The 21466-nt window shown below is 43.7% G+C and overlaps 1 protein-coding gene across 1 annotated transcript in view; it reads right to left on the bottom strand.

Annotated features, from left to right (window-relative positions):
• Positions 1 to 1247: 1247 nt before the first annotated feature.
• The window catches only part of LOC129168754 (gastrula zinc finger protein XlCGF8.2DB-like), a 120788-nt gene continuing 100569 nt past the window's right edge, over positions 1248 to 21466 (bottom strand). Inside the window, exons 4-5 of the mRNA XM_054754383.1 lie at positions 1465 to 1521; positions 1248 to 1267 (exon numbers count right to left, since the gene is read on the bottom strand). Of these exons, the coding sequence (XP_054610358.1) occupies positions 1481 to 1521 (41 nt within the window). The 3' untranslated portion in view covers positions 1248 to 1267; positions 1465 to 1480. The remainder of the gene's footprint in view (positions 1268 to 1464; positions 1522 to 21466) is intronic.

The raw sequence follows: 21466 nt of genomic DNA on the forward strand, positions 1-21466 counted from the left end.
AACACCACGTGTCAAATTCAAGGCAGCACAGATATAGTATAATTCAATTGCATTATTATTTTTAACCGCATTAAGAGTTTAAGATTAGTCATGGCCGTTGACAGCCCTAATATATATATATATATCTATCTCACTGACTAAAAATGCTTTAAACATAACTTGAATTGTCACAAACATGCTTCAAAATGGCAACATATTAGTGGATGGACTCTGCTTCAAACAATAGCTCCAAAAGCGACTTCCATCCCACTTTGACGTCAGTATTGGCTTATGTTTGCTCATCCAGTACCTCGGAATTTGCCAAGGCTTTGTGGGCCACATTTACACTAATCTTGTCAAGTGGGGGGAATAGAATAGAAAAGATGGCTCTGCATGTTAGGCTCGGCTTGTGCCGGAGACTGGATCCCAAGATGAGTGAGCCGGTGAGAGGTTTAGCAAAAGTATTTATTCCCACCCAGTACAGATGATGGCACAAAAAGGGTACAAAGTACAACGTAGGAATAAAAATACAAACAAAAGGTTGGCCGGAATAATCACAGGGAAAAAAAGGGCAAAAAGAACAAAGGAGCTACTGAAAAGTGGCAGAGATAAACACAAAAGGCTCTGCTGAAAACCACACAGGCTCAGATTAACAGAAAAGGTTACTTACTCTGGTGGAGTAAGCCAGGCAGGGAACAAAGGTAGAGCTAGGCAAAAAGCACGACTGCCGCAGACAGGGGCCTGAGCCGGTGAATGCGTGACAACAATCTGGCAACTGGTGAAGGAGTGCTTGCAGCTTAAGAGGCTTGCTCCTGATGAGCTGCAGGTGTTCCAATTAGTTCTCCACGAGGCGTGCAGGGTGCGCTGCAGCAAGGAGCAGAGAGAGGGCAGTATCGCAGCACACAGCACACAACACTGCACTTGATATGGGACTTGATATGGGATTTTTGGGACAGGCATACCGATATCGGGGACTGAAAAAAAAGGCGATATCCGATATATCGCCCGATAACTGATAGATGAAATAAAAGTATTGATATACACAGGATATACACTGTGCATGAACATTAATTCTAAATACTCCAAAAAGACGCAGAAGCTACTACATGAAAATGAGGAAGTTGAATTGGTAAGACAGTCAACATAAGGACATGCCCCTTTGTGATTGAGGTGTGTGCAGTGAAAGAGTAGTGTTGTTTGCTTTGCTGGTGCTGGAGGCCCGGCCAACTTGCACGCTGCAAGCGTTGCATCCAAGGGAACGCCTCCACACCTTATTCTTACCCTCTGCCTGTCAAATGAAAATACATCCATTTAGTGCATTTTGCTCATTAACCTAGAATTTGATACCATAATTGAGCATTTTTAAATAAAAACAAGCAGCTGCATTGGGCTGAAAGTGATAATACATTGGCTAATGTCAGGTGCTTTTCGGCTACTACTGTACATGATGTGTTCATGAAAGGCTTTTTCACAAAAACATCTTACCAATTTCAATGAGCTATTAAAAAGTTCTATCTGCAGCCACTGGGTATTTGCAAACAGCTGAAAAACAAATGCATCATGTTACCAGACTTTAATACACAGGACTAAACTACATTTTATGTGACAATGTAGCTGCTTTGAAAACATGGAATGTAACAAATAATACATGAGCAGACACAAAGACATGGGCAGGGAGCAAAAAAAAGTCAATATATTGCATGTGTGCTCCTTTGTACAATTAAAATGAGTGTTTCTGCTGTCATACTTTTTGAGTTATTAAAGATTGAAGTGTCAAGAAAATACCTACCGTAATCTGGCAATGACGTCAAATGAGGTCAAAACAGCACAAATAACGACAAAAAGGATGAGACTATTTTGGTTTCATTGTGAGCGTGTTTGTGGGGGGTGATGACGGCGGTGCTGTTTTGTGGTTTAATGGGTGCGTGGGGGGGATGTCGTTGGCAAATGCATTGTGATGTATTTAGGACGTGGCAGCTCTGCATGGTCGAGTAGTCCAGCAGAGGTAATTGATGGGCGCAGCCATGTTTGTTTTTTCAAACGCTCTGACTGCCATCCTTATGTACATGTAGACTGCAGGGGTGGACTGTCCTCGCCCCATTGATACTCATGCAAACACGCAAGCGTTTAACATTACTACTGTATACTGAATAACATTTCCTTATATTCTGGAGCCTTGAATAAATAAATGAGGGCAATCACTCACGGGTGGGCACACTGGGCTGCTGGGGTCTCTGGTGAGATCACATCTGTAGGAGAGCTTATATTGAAATAGGATTTTAGGGCTGAGCCCTCCACACACCATAGGTGGTTAGGGTCGGGGTATGCTTTGGCTTGGGTTACTTAGGGTTAGGGTCCCTGCATTGGTACTTGTCAGTGGGCATGAATTTGTTGTCTGGTGGCCATGAGAGCGCCCCCTCCTGGAGTGACGCCCATTCCCCATCAGTGGGGCCCATAATGTTTATTCCAAACATAAAATTGCCGGGCAGGGAAAGAAAGGGTGCCTTATTCCAGTTGCGCTGAGACCCGCTTACTTGTAGGCATACAGGGACTGTTATAGGCCCGGACGTCTGTACTAGAAACTTTTTGTCAGGAATAAATCTCACTGGTTTATAGTCTTTGGTTTGGTTATTTAGACTCCCATATCCTCAGATAGAATCCCACGCTTCAGTTTTGGCGCCCAACGTGAGAGAGGGGGAGTTCGGAAGGTGGCTTATTGAATGTTGTTTTTTTCTGGTCATCCCATTGCTATTCATCTCCTGAGTGCACTCTCTATAAGAAAGGTAAGCGGAAAACCTATTGATTTAAAATCCAAATGTCTGCATCTTGACTTTATCAAAATTATGGAGATGAAGGGAAATGGTATAATGACTGTGAGAAGTAATTCTTTGTAGCAGAATACGTCTAGAAATATTGTGTTATTTGATTTTTTTTTATTTGATTTTTTTTATTTAGTTTTTTTTTCCCGGCGGCAACCGGTGAGGTTTGAATTGGGTTCTCCAGCGGCGATCTGGTAAACTACAGGTTTGGTCCTTGTTGGATAGGTCCAAAGAGAATTGTTTTTGTGATTTATTTGATTTTTATTTTTTTGTTATTTTTCCCGGCGGCAACCGGTGAGGTTTGAATTGGGTTGTAGGCCCTCCAGCGGCAATCTGGTAAACTACAGGTTTGGTCCTTGTTGGATAGGTCCCAAAAGAATTGTTTATGTGATTTATTTGATACTTTATTTTATTTTTTTGTCGGTGACGACCGGTAACGTTTGTGTTGTGTTTGGCTCCCTCTCGTGGCGAACTGGTGAACTACAATAAGTAAGGGTGGAGTCTTTTTCGGCTGGATCCGATCAAGAACCGTTTGTGTGATTGTTTTGATATTTGTGTGATTTTTATTTTTAACGTGGGTGAGTGTGAAAGGTGTGAGTGACGTGAGAATGGATGGAGAGTTTGACCGTGAGTGTGACGAGTATGGCAGGTGCAGAAGCGCACCTTGGATGCAAACAGAGGATTTCTTGGCAAAAGTGCAAGAGTGGAATGGATAAAAAGAAACACGGTAAGGAAAAGGAGAAGTTGAAACGTATGTGGGCTGAGGTTGAATTAGGCAGGGGATGAACTGTGTAATAAATTTAAAAGGACAGAATAGGATGCGAGGTGTAAAGTTATGCAATTGAGGGAACAAATTAAGTTGGCAGGATGGGTAGCGAGGAGACATGACGTAGTTACGTCACGGTGCGCGCGCATCTTTCTGAAATGGACAAGGTAAGACGTGAAATGTGCTTTTTCCCAGAAAGTTGCGTGAAATGTGTATGAAGAGTTAATGTGCTGTGTCGTCGTAGACTGTGTTGTGTTGTATGTTACATTGTGGATGTCTAGTGAGCGTTTTGTCCGACGTGTTTATTGTTGTGTACACTTTAAAACTACGGTTTGCTAAGGAAGTAGAGGTTAGCTTTGCTAGCACGGTTTACAGTTGCTCAGCAACCGCGTCGAGTCTCCTACGGCTTCACCACCGTATGAGAGACATGGCGGGTTATTTCCTGTAATGCGACTGGCTGGTAAAGTTAATGTTGACTTTGACGAAGAGACTGATAAACCCTGGACTGAAACAACGACATGGTTAGAGGACGGCTTTGTATGGAAAGGACTTGACTGACCAACCCCACCCTGACTCGCGCCAGAGCACCAGTGTTCAAGTGTCGGTTTGACGAAGGACTTTGAGACTAGATTTTTTAAATTGGCAAAAGAGTGGTTCAAGAAATGCATGATAAATCCAGACAACATCGATCTCATAGTACACCTATACGTGTGACCACTCCCCCACCGGAGGAGGAATGCAGTTTAAACCAGAGGCTGTTACAGGAAGCCAGAGACGGAGTGAAGCCCCGCCAAAATAAAACGGCAGGGAGAGTGGATTGTGATAACATTATTGAAGCAAGAATGAGTAGTTAAATGACAAAAACTCAGGACCCGGGAGAGGAGGACAGCCCTCGCCGAGGGATGTTTCTTCTTTGTGTAGACAGACACTGTAATTTTGCAAATTATGAACCTTTATCATTCACAGACGGCAGGAATAGCGCAAAAGTTATAATAATTGGATTGATTGTTTACTCAGAATGACAGCAGGAACACATTTGGCTTGGGGTGATGTAAAACAATTATTAACTTTATCTTGTACACCTTCTCAGCTTGCAGCTTTGATTAGTGCAGCAGGATTGGACACGGTGGGGTTGCAGCGCCCTTTTGGTGTGTATGTGGCCCAGTTATTTACTATTTCAGGGATATTTCAGGAATTTCCTAATCCCAAGGGTACCGCACCGACCTCCCTGGCAAGGGATGAAAAGGAGGACCCGCTGGTATAATATGCAATGTTTGCAGAAATGGTCCGCAGCGACTGGAGCACATGCCGAGGTGTCGGAGGTGACAGACACTTTGTTCAGAACCGCCATTCTGAACGGGATGTCGGCTTTGCTGAAAACTAAATTACAGGGGGATCTCGACAATTTGGTGTCGTCTGAAAGCCGTTTTCGTCAGCATTTCAACCATCATTTAACAAATTATTTAAAAATACACAGGCAGAGGATCAAACAAAATTGGCAGAAATTGAGACACAGTTGTTAAAATTACAATTGGCTGAAGCTAGAGATGAGATAAACGACAAAAAAAAAGAAAACAACTAAGGCATTAAATGTCATGTGGCAGGGCCGGGGGTGGCTGATGGTGGCAGCAGGGGTCAGTGAAGCGGTGCATACACACAACCAAGATAGTGAAACAGGTTTAGATTCAAGAGTTTTATTGTCATATAGATAGTAAAACAGGCAGTTATACTATGCAATGAAATTCTTATTCTGTTCATTCTCCCAAGAAAAGAAAGAAAACACAAGAAAGAATAAGAACATAAGAAACATAAATACCAATAAATTAAGCAACAACAACAGAAGAGACATTAATACAGATAAATAATACAAATAAATGAATAAATAAATAAGTAATAAATAAAAGTGCTATGAGTGTGTGCGTGTGTTGCGTGCGGCGTGTGTGAGTGCTTCGTTGAGAAGCCTGATGGCCTGTGGGTAAAAGCTGTTTGCCAGCCTTATGGTCCTGGACTTCAAACTCCTGTAGCGTCTGCCTGACGGTAGGAGTGTGAATAATGAGTGTTGTGGATGTGTGCTGTCCTTGATGAGGTTGTGTGTTCTTCGTAGGACTCTAGTTTTATAAATGTCTTGCAGTGAGGGGAGGGCTGCCCCAACAATGTTCTGTGAGGTCTTGATCACCCGCTGGAGTGCCTTCCTATCACGTGTTGTACAGTTACCGCACCAAACAGAGATGGAGGCGGTAAGGACACTTTCGATGGTGCATCTGTAGAAGCAACTCAGGATTGTGGTGGACATGCCAAATTTCCTCAGTCTTCCCAGGAAGTAAAGTCTCCTTTGGGACTTCTTCATAATTTGTTGGGTGTTGTGAGACCAGGTGAGGTCCTCGCTGATGTGTGTGCCAAGGAACTTCAAGGCTTTCACCCTCTCCACCTCAGTCTCATCAATAAACAGGGGTCTATGCGGCTCCTTTTCCCTTGTTCTTGGGTCGATGATCATCTCTTTAGTCTTATCTGTATTGAGAAGGAGATTGTTATCACAACACCAAGCTATGAGGTCCGCCACCTCTCTTTTGTATGATGTTTCAACACCACCAGTGATCAGTCCGATGACTGTAGTGTCATCTGCAAATTTAATGATGCTGTTGTTGTTCTGGGAGGCCACGCAACCATAGGTGAAGAGCGTGTAGAGGAGCGGACTCAGCACACACCCCTGTGGGGTCCCAGTGCTCACAATTCTTGAGCTGGATGTGCGATTGTGGACTCTGACTGACTGGGGCCTGCCTGTTAGAAAGTTAAACACCCAGTTACAGAGGGAGGGTGACAGGCCAAGTGTGAGCAGCTTATTTGTGAGTTTGTGGGGGCTGACTGTGTTAAAAGCAGAGCTATAGTCTATAAATAGCATTCTGACATATGTGTCCTGGCCCTGTAGGTGAGAAAGGGCTGTGTGGATGGCAGTGTTGACTGCATCATCCGTGGACCGGTTCTGGCGATATGCAAACTGTAGAGTTGCCGCCGGGATGCTCTTTTTGATGTGGGTCATGACTATTCTTTCAAAGCACTTCATAACAATAGGAGTGAGTGCTATAGGGCAATAGTCATTCAAGCAGGGCACGTTGCTCTTCTTGGGTACGGGCACTATGGTGGTGGACTTAAAGCAGGTCGGTACAGATGCTTGTGCAAGCGACAGGTTAAATATGTCAGCAAGCACATCAGCTAGCTCTGATGAGCAAACCCGAAGTGCACGTCCTGAGATGTTGTCTGGGCCTGCTGCTTTTCGTGGGTTTGTTTTGTTCAGAACCCTGCGCACATCAGCTGATGTCACCATAAGAGGTGAGTCCTGTGAGTCCAGCCACCCTCTCTGCTCATCAGGAGTTTGGGTGTCAAAGCGGGCATAGAACTCATTCAGCTCATCTGCAAGTGTGGTTTGGCTGGAAGTGGATACGCTACTCTGCTGTCGATGGTCTGTGATGTGCTGGAGCCCCGCCCACATGCGCAGAGGGTCTGAGGTGGAATAGTAGCCCTCAAGCTTCTGCCTGTACTGTCTTTTGGCCTCTCGTATGGACCTCCTCAGGTCATATCTGGCCTTTTTGTAGTCCTCAGGGGTGCCCATGACAAATGCAGTCGAACGAGCACGTAGCTTAGCCCTTACATCACAGTTCATCCACTGTTTTTGATTGGGGTATTTTCTGTAATACTTGGTGGTGGTAACAGTCTTTATACATGTGCTAATGTAGCCAGTAACAGCAGTTTGTTTACCGGCCTCGGATCGGAGTAGACGACGCAGTGATCTACCTGCTGCACAGATCACTCCTACACCTGGAGGACAGCGGGAGCGCTGTGAGGGTCATGTTTTTTTACTTCTCCAGTGCATTTAACACCATCCAGCCGTCACTACTCAGAGTGAAGATGGAGAGTGTGGGAGTGGACCAACAACTGACTGCATGGGTTATGGACTACCTCACCAATAGACCACAGTATGTGAGGCTCCGTCACTGTGTGTCTGACATGGTACTCTGCAGCACAGGTGCCCCTCAGGGTACGGTGCTCTCCCCTTTCCTCTTCACCCTCTACACCTCGGACTTCACACACAACTCCACACAGTGTCACATCCAGAAGTTCTCCGATGACACAGCCATTGTGGGTTGTGTTTCAGAGGTGAATGATCTGGAATACAGGACGATCATCAGGGACTTTGTCAGCTGGAGTGAGCTTAACCAGCTGCAACTCAACACCAGCAAGACAAAGGAGATGATCAGTAACTTCCAGAGGAAAACATCCCATTTCACACCGGTGAACATCCAGGGAGCGGACATAGAGTTGTTAGACATCTACAAATTCCTGGGTGTTCACCTTAATAACAAACTGGACTGGTCCGTCAACACCCACGCCCTCTACGCCTCCACCTGCTGAGGAGACTGAGGTCCTTTGGAGTGTGCAGGACTCTTTTACGGACCTTTTATGACTCTGTGGTGGCCTCAGCCATCTTCTATGCTGTGGGCTGCTGGAGAGGGGGCAGCACGGACAGGGACAGGAGCAGGATCAATAGGCTGATCAGGAGAGCGAGCTCTGTCCTGGACGGTCCTCTGGACTCCGTGGAGGAAGTGGGGGAGAGAAGGATGTTGGCTAAGCTGACATCCATCATGGACAACACCTCTCACCCGCTACATGACACTGTGGGTTCCCTTAGCAGCTCCTTCAGCAGCAGACTGTTACACCCACGGTGTAAGAAGGAGAGGTTCCGCAGGTCCTTCATACCGACCGCTGTCAGGCTCTACAACACCTGCACCACCTGAACCATGTTGTAGTCACGATGCTTTACTTTACTTTACTTTACTGTTCTCTTTACTTGTCTTGCTTGCTTGCTGCTGTAACAAGTAAATTTCCCCGCTGTGGGATAAATAAAGTACATACAATACAATACAATACATAGTGTCTTTGTACTGGGACACAACGTGCATCTAACATGTACATTTTTCTCTTTTATCTCAGTCAGATTAAAATAGTGTCGATACTTCCAGCCTGTAAATGCCGATTTTGTACCTGTCTCAGGCCCTGCTTCACTCGCCATCGCTCCCTCTTGTTTTGGTTGATATGTGAGCATCCTCCCACTTGACTCCTCAGCCAATCAACACGCATGTGACCCGCCTCTAACTGTCTCATCTCAGAGAGAGAGAAATGACCTCCCCCGCTACCAAGCTTGAATCAAAGTAACGCGCCGCATTTCATTCTAAGTAACTAGAAATGACAACAGTAACTAGTTAGATTATTCTGTTAGTTATTAAGTAACAGTGTTGGTAAATCCGTTATGTTTTAACGCCGTTACTCCCAACACTGGTCAGGAAAAGCATATTTCAGCTGACATGACTGCAAACAAGATGTTTTAAAACGGTTAGGTTTCATAGGCTGAAATGAGAGGATATTGAATAAACTGAATATTTAAAAAAAAACACATGTATTACTTTCTAAATACGGTTTTTACCATGAGAGTAGCCTACTTATTTTCTCTGATTATGTTGACTATATTGGGTAATAGGAGTGTAAAGGTGACTATATGGGTGTTTTGTTTTCTTAATCTTTGAATGAGAACCATGGCTTGCTCAAAATTAAAACAAAATAATAATAATGTAAAAATAAAACCATGATAAAATAATTTACAATACTGTGTTCTTATGTTGCATCACCACATATAATATCACATTCCCCAAAAATGAAGCTTCAGCCACATTTCCCTGAGCCTGACACATAAAGTCCTAATTGTGATGTTCTGTGTTGTCGCTCTGCTGCCGCCTGTCTGTTTTGCCTTTCAGTGCACGCGGCAGCACTGATGAGCTGATGAGGGACACCTGTGGCCAATTACTTGACCCTTTATATGCTGCTGCCAAACTACCCTATGTCGCCAGTTATTCCTTTGTCATCCCTGCTTCCTGTTCCTCCTTACCTTGGCTCCCAACTGGTCCACATTTTCCTTGTCGCTATTTACCTTTGTGCTTTTTGCCATACCGAGTACTTACCTGTACTGCATGCCTTTTTCCCTGCAGCTCCTTTAGTTACTGAGTGTCTTTTTTCCTGCCTAGCAGTGTTTTTCTTTTCTGTATTTTTGGCTTCTGCCCTGAGTTCCTTAGTTATTCTATTTGTATATATTTTTGTATCTTTGTGTTATACTTTATTACCTCGTGTAACAAATTATATTTTTTACTAGTAATCTGCATTACGGGTTCCAACACTTGGTGTAAGCTAACCGTGACACTAATATTACAAAAACATTAACAATGGTTATTTTAATGTGCTTTGAAGGATTAGTATTAGGATTGTACTTTATTAATCCCACAGCAGGGAAATTCACTTGTTACAGCAGTAAGATACCCGGTGAGCAAAGCATCCGAGGCAAGCGGGCCGGCCTGCATGCTAGGCTAAAAGCTAGAGCGACTAGGCCACCGCTACCAAGCCTTCTGCTACCCAACGTCCGCTCTCTTGAAAACAAGATGGACGAACTAAGAGCAAGTATTACAGCTCAACGTGAGATCAGGGAATGCTGTGTGCTCACCTTCACAGAAACCTGGCTGACGGAGGATACACCGGACTCGGGGATCCAGTTGGAAACATTTGCTGCTTACCGGGGAGATCGGACTTTAGCATCTGGTAAACACAGAGGTGGCGGCGTCTGTGTTTACGTAAACAAACGGTGGTGCACAGACGTACAGACGATGGGAAAGCACTGCTCGCAAGACATTGAGCTGCTGATGGTGAAATGCACTTTTTTATTTGCCTTGTGAGTTTAGCGCTGTGTACTTAACTGCTGTTTACATTCCACCACGTGCTAACACTGCTAACGCACTAGGCCTTCTGCATGACATCATTGATAAACACAAGACCAAACACCTGGACGCTGTATTCATTATATCTGGCGATTTCAACCACTGTAACCTCAGGACTGTCCTCCCCAAATATTACCAGCATGTGAGCTTTCCCACAAGGGAAAATAACATCCTGGACCAAGTCTACAGCAACATGAAAGGTGCTTTGAAGGCTGTTCCAAGACCCCACTTTGGAAAGGCTGACCACATCTCTATATTCCTTTATCCAACATACAGACAACTTCTTAAACAAGCTCCCCCTGTAAGTACAGCAGTTAAAGTGTGGAATGAAGAAACTGATCAAGTACTTCAGGACTGCTTTGGCTGCACAAACTGGGATGTGTTTAAAACTGCAGCGGGGAGGGAAGATTGCACTGTTGATTTGGATGAATATGCTTCTGCTGTTACTGGCTACATTAGCACAGGCATAGAGACTGTTACCACCACCTAGTATTACAGAAAATACCCTAACCAAAAACAGTGGATGAACTGTGATGTAAGGGCTAAGCTACGTGCTCGTTCGTCTGCATTTGTCATGGGCATCGCTGATGACTACAAAAAGGCCAGATATGACCTGAGGAGGTCCATACGAGAGGCCAAAAGACAGTACAGACAGAAGCTTGAGGGCTACTATTCCACCTCAGACCCTCTGCGCATGTGGGCGGGGCTCCAGCACATCACAGACCATCGACAGCAGAGTAGCGTATCCACTTCCAGCCAAACCACACTTGCAGATGAGCTGAATGAGTTCTATGCCCGCTTTGACACCCAAACTCCTGATGAGCAGAGAGGGTGGCTGGACTCACAGGACTCACCTCTCATGGTGACATCAGCTGATGTGCGCAGGATTCTGAACAAAACAAACCCACGAAAAGCAGCAGGCCCAGACAACATCTCAGGACGTGCACTTCGGGTTTGCTCATCAGAGCAAGCTACGTGCTCGTTCGTCTGCATTTGTCATGGGCACCGCTGATGACTACAAAAAGGCCAGATATGACCTGAGGAGGTCCATACGAGAGGCCAAAAGACAGTACAGACAGAAGCTGGAGGGCTACTATTCCACCTCAGACCCTCGGCGCATGTGGGCGGGGCTCCAGCACATCACAGACTATCGGGTTTGCTCATCAGAGCTAGCTGATGTGCTTGCTGACATATTTAACCTGTCGCTTGCACAAGCATCTGTACCGACCTGCTTTAAGTCCACCACCATAGTGCCCGTACCCAAGAAGAGCAACGTGACCTGCTTGAATGACTATCGCCCTATAGCACTCACTCCTATTGTTATGAAGTGCTTTGAAAGAATAGTCATGACCCACATCAAAAAGAGCATCCCGGCGGCAACTTTGGACCCTCTACAGTTTGCATATCGCCAGAACCGGTCCACGGATGATGCAGTCAACACTGCCATCCACACAGCCCTTTCTCACCTACAGGGCCAGGACACATATGTCAGAATGCTATTTATAGACTATCGCTCTGCTTTTAATACAGTCAGCCCCCACAAACTCACAAATAAGCTCCTCACACTTGGCCTGTCACCCTCCCTATGTAACTGGGTGTTTAACTTTCTAACAGGCAGGCCCCAGTCAGTCAGAGTCCACAATCGCACATCCAGCTCAAGAATTGTAAGCACTGGGATCCCACAGGGCTGTGTGCTGAGTCCGCTCCTCTACACGCTCTTCACCTACGATTGCGTGGCCTCCCAGAACAACACCAGCATCATTAAATTTGCGGATGACACTACAGTCATCGGCCTGATCACTGGTAGTGTTGAAACATCATACAGAAGAGAGGTGGCGGACCTCATAGCTTGGTGTCATGATAACAATCTCCTTCTCAATACAGATAAAACCAAAGAGATGATCATTGACCCAAGAACAAGGGAAAAGGAGCCGCATAGACCCCTGTTTATTGATGAGACTGAGGTGGAGAGGGTGAAAACCTTCAAGTTCCTTGGCACACACATCAGCGAGGACCTCACCTGGTCTCACAACACCCAACAAATTATGAAGAAGTCCCAAAGGAGACTGTACTTCCTGAGAAGACTGAGGAAATTTGGCATGTCCACCAAAATCCTGAGTTGCTTCTACAGATGCACTATGGAAAGTGTCCTTACCGCCTCCATCACTGTTTGGTATGGTAACTGTACAACACGTGATAGGAAGGCACTCCAGCGGGTGATCAAGACCTCACAGAACATTGTTGGGGCAGCCCTCCCCTCACTGCAAGACATTTATAAAACTAGAGTCCTACGAAGAACACACAACCTCATCAAGGACAGCACACATCCACAACACTCATTATTCACACTCCTACCGTCAGGCAGACGCTACAGGAGTTTGAAGTCCAGGACCACAAGGCTGGCAAACAGCTTTTACCCACAGACCATCAGGCTTCTCAACGAAGCACTCACACACGCCGCACGCAACACACGCACACACCCATAGCACTTTTATTTATTTAATCATTTATTTATTTATTTATTTGTATTAATGTCTCTTCTGTTGTTGTTGCTTAATTTATTGGTAGTTATGTGTATGTTTCTTATGTTCTTATTCTTTCTTGTGTTTTCTTTCTTTTCTTGGGAGAATGAACAGAATAAGAATTTCATTGCATAGTATAACTGCCTGTTTTACTATCTATATGACAAAATTTTGAATCTTGAACCTTGAAAAAGGGCATTACAAGTGATCTGGTCTACCTGGATAGATTTGGAGAAATAAGACACAAATATAGGAACTACCATGCTATCTATACAGATGGATCAAAAGATCACAATAAAGTAGGATCAGCCTGTATTAGTGGCACAATAAAAGAAGAGGTTAGATTACCAGACAGTGCTTCCACATACACTGCCGAGTTGTTGGCTTTGAAAATGGCTTTGGGTATAATACAAAACACTGATGGAAAACAATTTGTTATTTTCACAGACTCTCTATCTAGTTTAGTGGCTTTACAGTGTAGAGATGTTCAACATCCCTATATTGTACAGTTACTAGAATCATTATACAAAGTCGGTGTATTATCTAAACTGGTAGTTTTTGTTTGGATACCGAGCCATATAGGTATCAAAGGGAATGAAAAAGCTGATATGTTAGCAAAAGAGGCACTTAATATGGCTGGAACAGAAATGAAGATACCCTATACAGACTTAAAACCAAAGATTAATGAATACATAAAAATAAAGTGGCAAACGTCATGGGATTTAAATCCCGGTAACAAACTCTACCAACATCAGCCTATAATCGAACCACATACTACAATCCCGTTAGCTAAGCGACGGGAAGACGTTGTGCTAACTCGTATTCGAATTGGTCATTCTCGCTTATTACACTCCTATTTATTTGCAGCAGAAAATCCTCCCCGTTGTATATCATGTAATAGTACACTCTCAGTTAAACATATCCTTCTTGAATGCAGTGAGTTTGCTCACATCCGTGTCAATTTTTATAATGTACCTGATCTGAAAACCTTGTTCAGCGAAGTTCCGCGATCATGCATCATAGAGTTTCTTAAAGAAATAAATCTTTTTATTAGGTTTTAGATAATGGAAACAGGCCCTTTAGCAGGCCATTTTATTCAGTATCTAGTCTTACAGAGGAGACTTTAAGCCGCCGTCCTGTATAAAGAAAAGCCACACCATTTGCACGTTAAAGAACCTACTTCTCTGTTCGAAAAGAGTAGGGAATTTTTACAAGCTCTACTCCCTAATTAAATTGATAGATTACACTCCCGAGAAACAGGTTTTGTCATTAATAACTTCACATGTTAAGGTCCAGACACTTACATGACACTTTGTGTTGATAGTGTCGTTAAACTTTAATCAATCAATCAATGAATCAATCCAGGGTTGATGCCGTCCGGTCCCAGGGCCTTCCTTGCCTTGATCTTCTTTAGTTGACTCCTCACCTGATCATCAGTTATGGAGAAGGGGGTAGAGGATGGCTGGGATGGGGATGTGGGGGTGAAGAGTGGTGAGAGTCTCGGGGGGGTTGAGAGGGGAGTGGTGAAGTGATGGGGGGGGGGGGGGGGGGGGGAAGAGTGGGCTGGTGGGGGTTGGGTGTTGAGGGTGGCAGGCTGAAGAGTGGGGGGGGGGGCTCTCCCGGGAAGGTGTGAAGAGGGGGTAGGGGGGGTAGGGGAGGGAGAGGGGGCAGACTCAAATCTGTTGAAAAACAGATTGAGTTCATCTGCCCAGATCTTGTCCCCACTGGCTTGGTCTCTCCCCACTCTTTTACCATGGTTCTCCTTTCTTCTTCCAACTCTGTGGTGGTGCAGCCAAGCATCTCAGAGGAGAGCGACCATCTTAACCCTAAAGCGACTGAGTGGGGTCATATATGACCCCGTGCACCATTTTTTGTGTACCATTTTTCTAATTTTAATCGTAATAAAGTTTCCAACCAGGAATTTGTCAACCTATTTGTTCTACATCTGTTCATAGAATTTGGCAAGGATCGGCCAATCCATGTGGCAATTATAATACAAACTTGTGCGGGGTCACTTATGACCCCGGGAAGATCTATGAGATTTTTTACATTGTAGCTTCAAATGATAATGTAATTTGCCAACTCTAATCATTATAATTAACTATTTTGCAGGGAAGCATGGCCAACAGACCTAGAATCGCAATATTTACAGCTGCACAAGCATTGAGACGAATTCTGGATGCCCAGAGTGAGAATGAAAGTAGCTCCATTTTGTCATGTTCTGTGTTGATTTTGCACTCTGCTGCCGCCTCTGTTCTGTCCTTGCAGTGTCATGGCTGAACTGATGAGTAATCAGGGACACCTGTGATCAATCTTCTGCTCCCCATATATACCTCTGCCTGGCCACGACCTAGTTGCCAGTTATTCCCTTGCCATCCCTGCTTCCTGTTCCTCATTCCTTGGCTCCCAACTGGTCTCCTATCAGAGGTATATACAGTATGGGGAGCAGCAGATTGATCGCAGGTGTCCCTAATTACTCATCAGTGCAGCCATGACACTGCAAGGACAAAACAGAGGCGGCAGCAGAGTGCAAAATCAACACAGAACATGACAAGAGAGAGAGAGAGAGAAAAAGAGAAAGAGGCACAGCAGCAAATGACCGTCACAAATTCCACAGTTAAATGATTTCAATGAGTTTTACATTTGTGCAATTTCTCCCAAATATGAAGATTTTCTCATTTGGTCCTATCTGAGAAATCCCACAATGCCTTGCCACAATAGTCTGTTTGCTACAATGAAGGCACAAAAAAGTAAATGAAAACACATAACAGTCCATACAAGTCAAGTCAAATGTGCATTTTTAATGGAACTCTCCTGTTAATGTCCATAAAAAAATAGAAACCCCATGAAAACACATTCAGCCCGTGACACATGATAAAAATAGGCAAAATACACAACTTGCAGTAATTGCAAAATGAACTGAATAATAAGTCAATAACATTAAAAAACCTCCAAAAAGCGCCAACAAGGCTCCATTTACATGTAATGTCACGTGCACATTCACCAAGCCACAGTGGCATTGTTATTAGCACTATTAACATTATTACGCAGATTCCAGGTCATTGTATCCTCAGGGCATTAAATGGATCACAACTGGACTGTTCAGGTCGTCTTAGAAGACGTTTGGCCGCTCATCCAAGCAGACTTCATCGCTTCATGCCCAAAGAATGAACATTTTCACCAATTTTTATGCACTTTCATCGTAACTGAGAAAAATACTGACATTTTTTTGCTTGAACATGTTCTCTGAAATCATTATTGAGAACGTATGCTAGCCAGTGTGATTAAAATACAATAAGTATTCATTAGAAATCCCCCGGTTTTTGAATGTTTAATGCAAGCAGCAATGTGTCAAAGTCATGGTGTATAATGTTTCTGCAACATTATATTACCGGCCAAACAGTGATGGAGGCAGTAAGGACACTTTCCATCGTGCATCGAGAGAAGCAACTGAGGATTTTGGTTGACATGCCAAATTTCCTCAGTCTTCTCGAACATTGCAATCCAAGAATAAACTTTGAGAGGTCACTTGACAAATGTGTATTTTATTGTGTGCTCACGATTAACAAAATAGTTTCAGTATTTAAAATTGTTTGACATGAATAATGAAGAGGCTGCCCGGTGATGTAGTGGTTAGCATGTTGGCCAACACAGTAACAGTCTGGAGATGGGAAGACCTGGGTTGGAATCTCCGTTGGGCATTTCTGTGTGGAGTTTGCATGTTCTCCCCGTGTGTGTGGGGGTTTTCTGGGTACTCCGGTTTCCTCCCACATTCCAAAAACATGCATGTTAGCTTCATTGGAGACTCTAAATGGTCCATAGGTATGAATGTGAGTGTTTGTCTATATGTACCCCGCCTGTTGGGATAGGCTCCAGCATGCCCTCGCCACCCTAATGAGGAGAAGCGGTATGGAAAATGGATGGATGGATGGATGGATGAATAATGAATTGTGTGTGTCAGTCACTGCCATTTCCCCTATGCTAACCGTCCATCCCACTTCTGTAAATGGCAGCGCTCAGAGTTGGACTGAAAGTCGGACCATTTTCTCACATTTCTCTCGTTGAAACACTAATTTCTTATGTATTTATTGGTGACACACATGTAGCAGTCTGTGCCAGTGACTTGTTGATTTGCAGTAGAGTGTTAGTGATGTTTGTCACTTGACAACCCCTGGTCAATGCAAAACTAGCTAAATCTTTATTTGTCCGTTTATTTGTCATTTGTAATTATTTTGGCGTCATTTCATAGGGTAAGGCCTGTTCCTTTGTGCTTGTTTTTTGGAACAAATCTAATTAACTCCTCAACGAGCTGCATGCTTTAATGTCTGTTGAATGTGTTCTGAGAAATGGTAGGGCCCTTTTTGTTATTCCATTGTCACAGCAACTTCACGCTAGATTAGCCTGTTCATTTAAGTCAACAGTTTGTCTTCTCAAAACAATATGCGTTCAAAAGACTCAAGAAATGTTGCTTAAAATGTCTTGAAATGTAGTTTTTGCTGTTTAGATATATTTTCTGTGTGAGTCCATTCTTAAATTAGAAAGTTTAGAAACCAGTTTTATTCTTAATTTAAGCGGGTGGCACTTTTTGATGATGCTTTCCGACTGATGACATTTCTTCAATTAGTTTGATGATCTAAAACATTGAAGTGTGACAAACATGCAAAAAGCTCACACTGTATCTCTGAAGGTAAGATAGCTAAGTGCCAGCTTGTCTTTTTGCACCCCCCACACGAACACACCCCTAAGCCAGCCTCCCATTCCCACAATGAGAATAAATGTATAATTTTACAAGAATTATGTTGTAATTTTATAAGAATAAAGTGAAAATATTACACGAGTTATGTTGTGATTTTATGAGAATAAAGTGAAAATATTACAGGAATTATGTTGTAATTTTATGAGAAGAAACCAAATACTGTATATGTCATATTAGTAATATTCTTTATTACAAAGAAACATGTCATGAAATGATCGTTCCTAAAGCTATATGACAACGATGCGACTTGACACAACAAGTTACTGCAATCCAAATATTTAAGATCATTTGAGTACTGCAAACTGAAATAAACGAGTTAAGAGTGTGTGTGTGCATCAGAGGTGTTTAGTTCACACCCTTGGAATGCATGAATAACAGCAGAATTTGGATATTTACAGCAGAAATAAAGATGGGTGCACTTTACAAAACTGAATACAAAAGTTGCACTTTTTGGAAGGCGTGTGTCCCATTACATCAAAGTAACGCCGCATTTGAGAGAAAGAATATCATAGGTCCATAGTATGATATCCTCATTATGCTCTCATTACTGTGGTGCCTCTGATTATCCATGTATTTTTTGCCAACCAGCAAATAGCCATAACATAACCCATTGCCTTAAAAAGGTGTGGCCACTTATTTGTTTTATTTCTCAAAGTGTGGAATGTTAAAAAGAGCTCGAGCTAATGTGTCACGAGTGACGGATGCCACGGCAGGAAAATTAGGATCCCAATGCAAAACGCGAGCAAAAACTTGGAAAGCAAAAAGATTTAATAACAAAAGGTGTCCACAAGGTGAAAATACAAACAAGGAAAATCCACTGGAAGGTATGCTAACAAAAAAACACTGACAGCATAAGGCTGTCAGGAAAAAAGGCTAGAAGAATAACAAAAATCACTGCAGGCAAACCAGGCAGGAATACTGATACAGGCAGGGCAGGTAATGCAAGCAAACACGGGAGCCAGAAAGCAGGGAAAGGTAGCAGGAGCCGGACTGAGCGGTGGCAGGTAACAGGGTAGAAGGAGTACAATCTGGCAGGGACGAACTGGGACCAAAAAAAGGCCCTGGACTTTTCCCCCCAAATAGGCCCACCCACCAACCGGGGGGGTTCTATATGGTTTTGAAGTAGGTTCCAGGCCAATGCATTAATTAACTGCGGCGCATAAAGAAATTAATTTGCGGTCATTTACCGTGTGTCCTTGTTTTTAATGTAGCCTATTTGTCCAATTAACTGCGTGTTTCTTTTGAGGTCAAGATTATATGAGGTCATTATTTATCATCATCACAATGCAAATCAAGTAGCCATGCCTTGGCTTTTCTGCTTGTGTAACGGATGCCAGCCTGTGAGGCTGTGCGAGTGTACATTTGTAAACCTCACTCCTTTTGGCTCAAGAGCTGCGCTGAACACGCGTCCGACAGTCCGGGCATTTAGTCGTGTGGTCAACGCTCTCGCCTCCTGTGACAAAGGTACTGTGTTTGACGGTGCGGCGGTACGAAACAACGCGGTTTATACTCAACATTTCCAAAGCACTTCTTTATTGGCTTTTTGACAGAATGTAGGCCTATGTTTGACTGACAAATTATCGTTACAGCGCCATCTGCTGGTAGGCCTAGGTGTTACACTGTTAGGGCCGGTCGACCGAAAAAAAAAGACAAATTATCGGTCGTAGACTGAACGGCCGTTCTGGACTTTTCCAGAACTCACAGATTACCATCCCTGTCCGACCCTGCAATCTGGCAAAGGTGAGTCGCTGCTACCTTGCTTAAGAGGAGTCCCAGATTGCTGATTGCCCGCAGAGTCTCCACCCACGCCGGCTGAGGTGCACTGCGGACAAATGGAAGACAGGCGGCAGCAGAGCGACAAGCAAAGCGTGACAGTATGAACGTTTGGAATCCTCCATCGAGGGCAGTGAAGCTCTACTTAGAACCTCCTTCAGGTCCAACAGTGCAAAATGTAAATTCTTACAATTTTTTAGCTAGTCTTAAAATGTTCATCAAGAGTGTATCAACATGAGTTTCATGGAAAAGTGGGTTGTGGTTGCTCACACTCAGTAAAACAATGGGCCTCATTAACGAACATCTTCTTAAAAGTCTTCTTAAGAAGTGTACTTAAGAAGGCGCGGGTTGGAAACTGCGCCACATTCACGACACGTTCTTAAGTAGGGATAATCGTTGGCACCGGTGTTCTTAGGTTGATGAATGCCAACTGCGATGCCCGCGCATGTGAGCCCTAATTTGCATAGGTCACCGCCTATTATTTCCCATACAAGGTCAAAAATGTGCCGTGCGCAACAGGCAGCTGGAGGCGGAGATGGCAACGCGCAAGGACAAGACTGAGGAGCAGCTGGACAACAAACGAAAGAAAAACTTCAATTGTACTGAAATAGAGGTGCTTTTACAAGGAGTGAGCGAACACAAGACCACCTTATCTTCACGTGTATCCACCGGTCATCAGGCCATCCAAAAAGAGTCGGCATGGAGCACCATTGCAGGAAACATAAATGGCGTTTCCACGGAGAAACGCACCACCACAGACGTTAAAAAGAAGTGTTTTGACTTAAAATAGACTCAAAAAAAGATTGGACTGCACCGGAGGGATCTGGAGGAAACGGGAGGTGGGCCATCAATCAGAAACCAAACCATTTTGTAAACTCTAGAAAATATTTACACAATCATGATGGAAAAATAAAGTCAAAATACATAGTTTGTGTGTGACAATGTATTTTTTCTGTGGTTACATTTGATTAGACGCTGCCTAATTAATACAGCAGCCCCGTGCTCTGGCTCAAGACGTGGCTGGGGGCGCATGTCGTTATCTGGGGGTGCTACGTGCGCAATAGACACACCACGTTTCATTGCGATGTTATTCTGATGATCCTGCACACCTGCAAGAACAGAGAGGGAAGCCTGAAGCCTGAAGCGGGACATCAAATATTGGTGGCTTTCAGCAAATAAATCTAATGGTCCCTTTACATTCTCTCTCTGCGCAGCGCACGTCCAGCCAGCCTTTTTTTTTTGATGAATTGGGATTTGCATATATATTTATCCATGGAGTATATTTTAGTTGTTTTGATGATAAATCATTGTTGGGATATTTTATTTGCACTACATTTTTTGGGATCAGGTTGCAAAATCCATCATGAGGGCGATTGCGCATTGAAAGGCAAGCTTTGCTTGTGCGTAAGAGTCCTCCTGAGCGTTCGTAGAATTTGTTCTTAGATCTAAGAACTGTGAGTTAAGAACACGTTTCGTGAATGCCAAAAATCTTCGTAAGAAGGCTTTAAGAACACGAACACAAAGAGCCCAATGTTATTATTATCATTAAATAAGCTTTGCTTCTCCTTTTTGGACATGTAACGACTATCCCACTAAGGAAGTGTCAAGACTAAACACAACATAACACAACAAATTCCTGGGATCACATCGCAAGCCTGCGTGTGCATGACGACACGCACAAACACAAACTTTCACACGCACGAATATTATATGTATGCTGCTCAAAAAAATTAGAGGAACACTTGAAAAACACATCAGATCTAAACTGGGGAAAAATGATCTTGAATATGTTTCCTGATAATAAGTGGGTGATGTATTAGTAACAAAATGATGCCACATCATTTGATAGAAATGAAAATGATCACCCTATAGAGGGGGGAAATCAAAGACACCCCAAAAATGAAAGTGAAAAAATGATGCAGCACACTGGTCCATTTTGCCAAAATGTCATTGTAGCAACTCAAAATGATTCTCAGTAGTTTGTGTGGCCCCCACGTGCTTGTACGCATGCCTGACAACGTGGGGGCATGCTCCTAATG

This window comes from Dunckerocampus dactyliophorus, chromosome 16, assembly GCF_027744805.1.
Source record: "Dunckerocampus dactyliophorus isolate RoL2022-P2 chromosome 16, RoL_Ddac_1.1, whole genome shotgun sequence".
NCBI lineage: Eukaryota > Metazoa > Chordata > Actinopteri > Syngnathiformes > Syngnathidae > Dunckerocampus > Dunckerocampus dactyliophorus.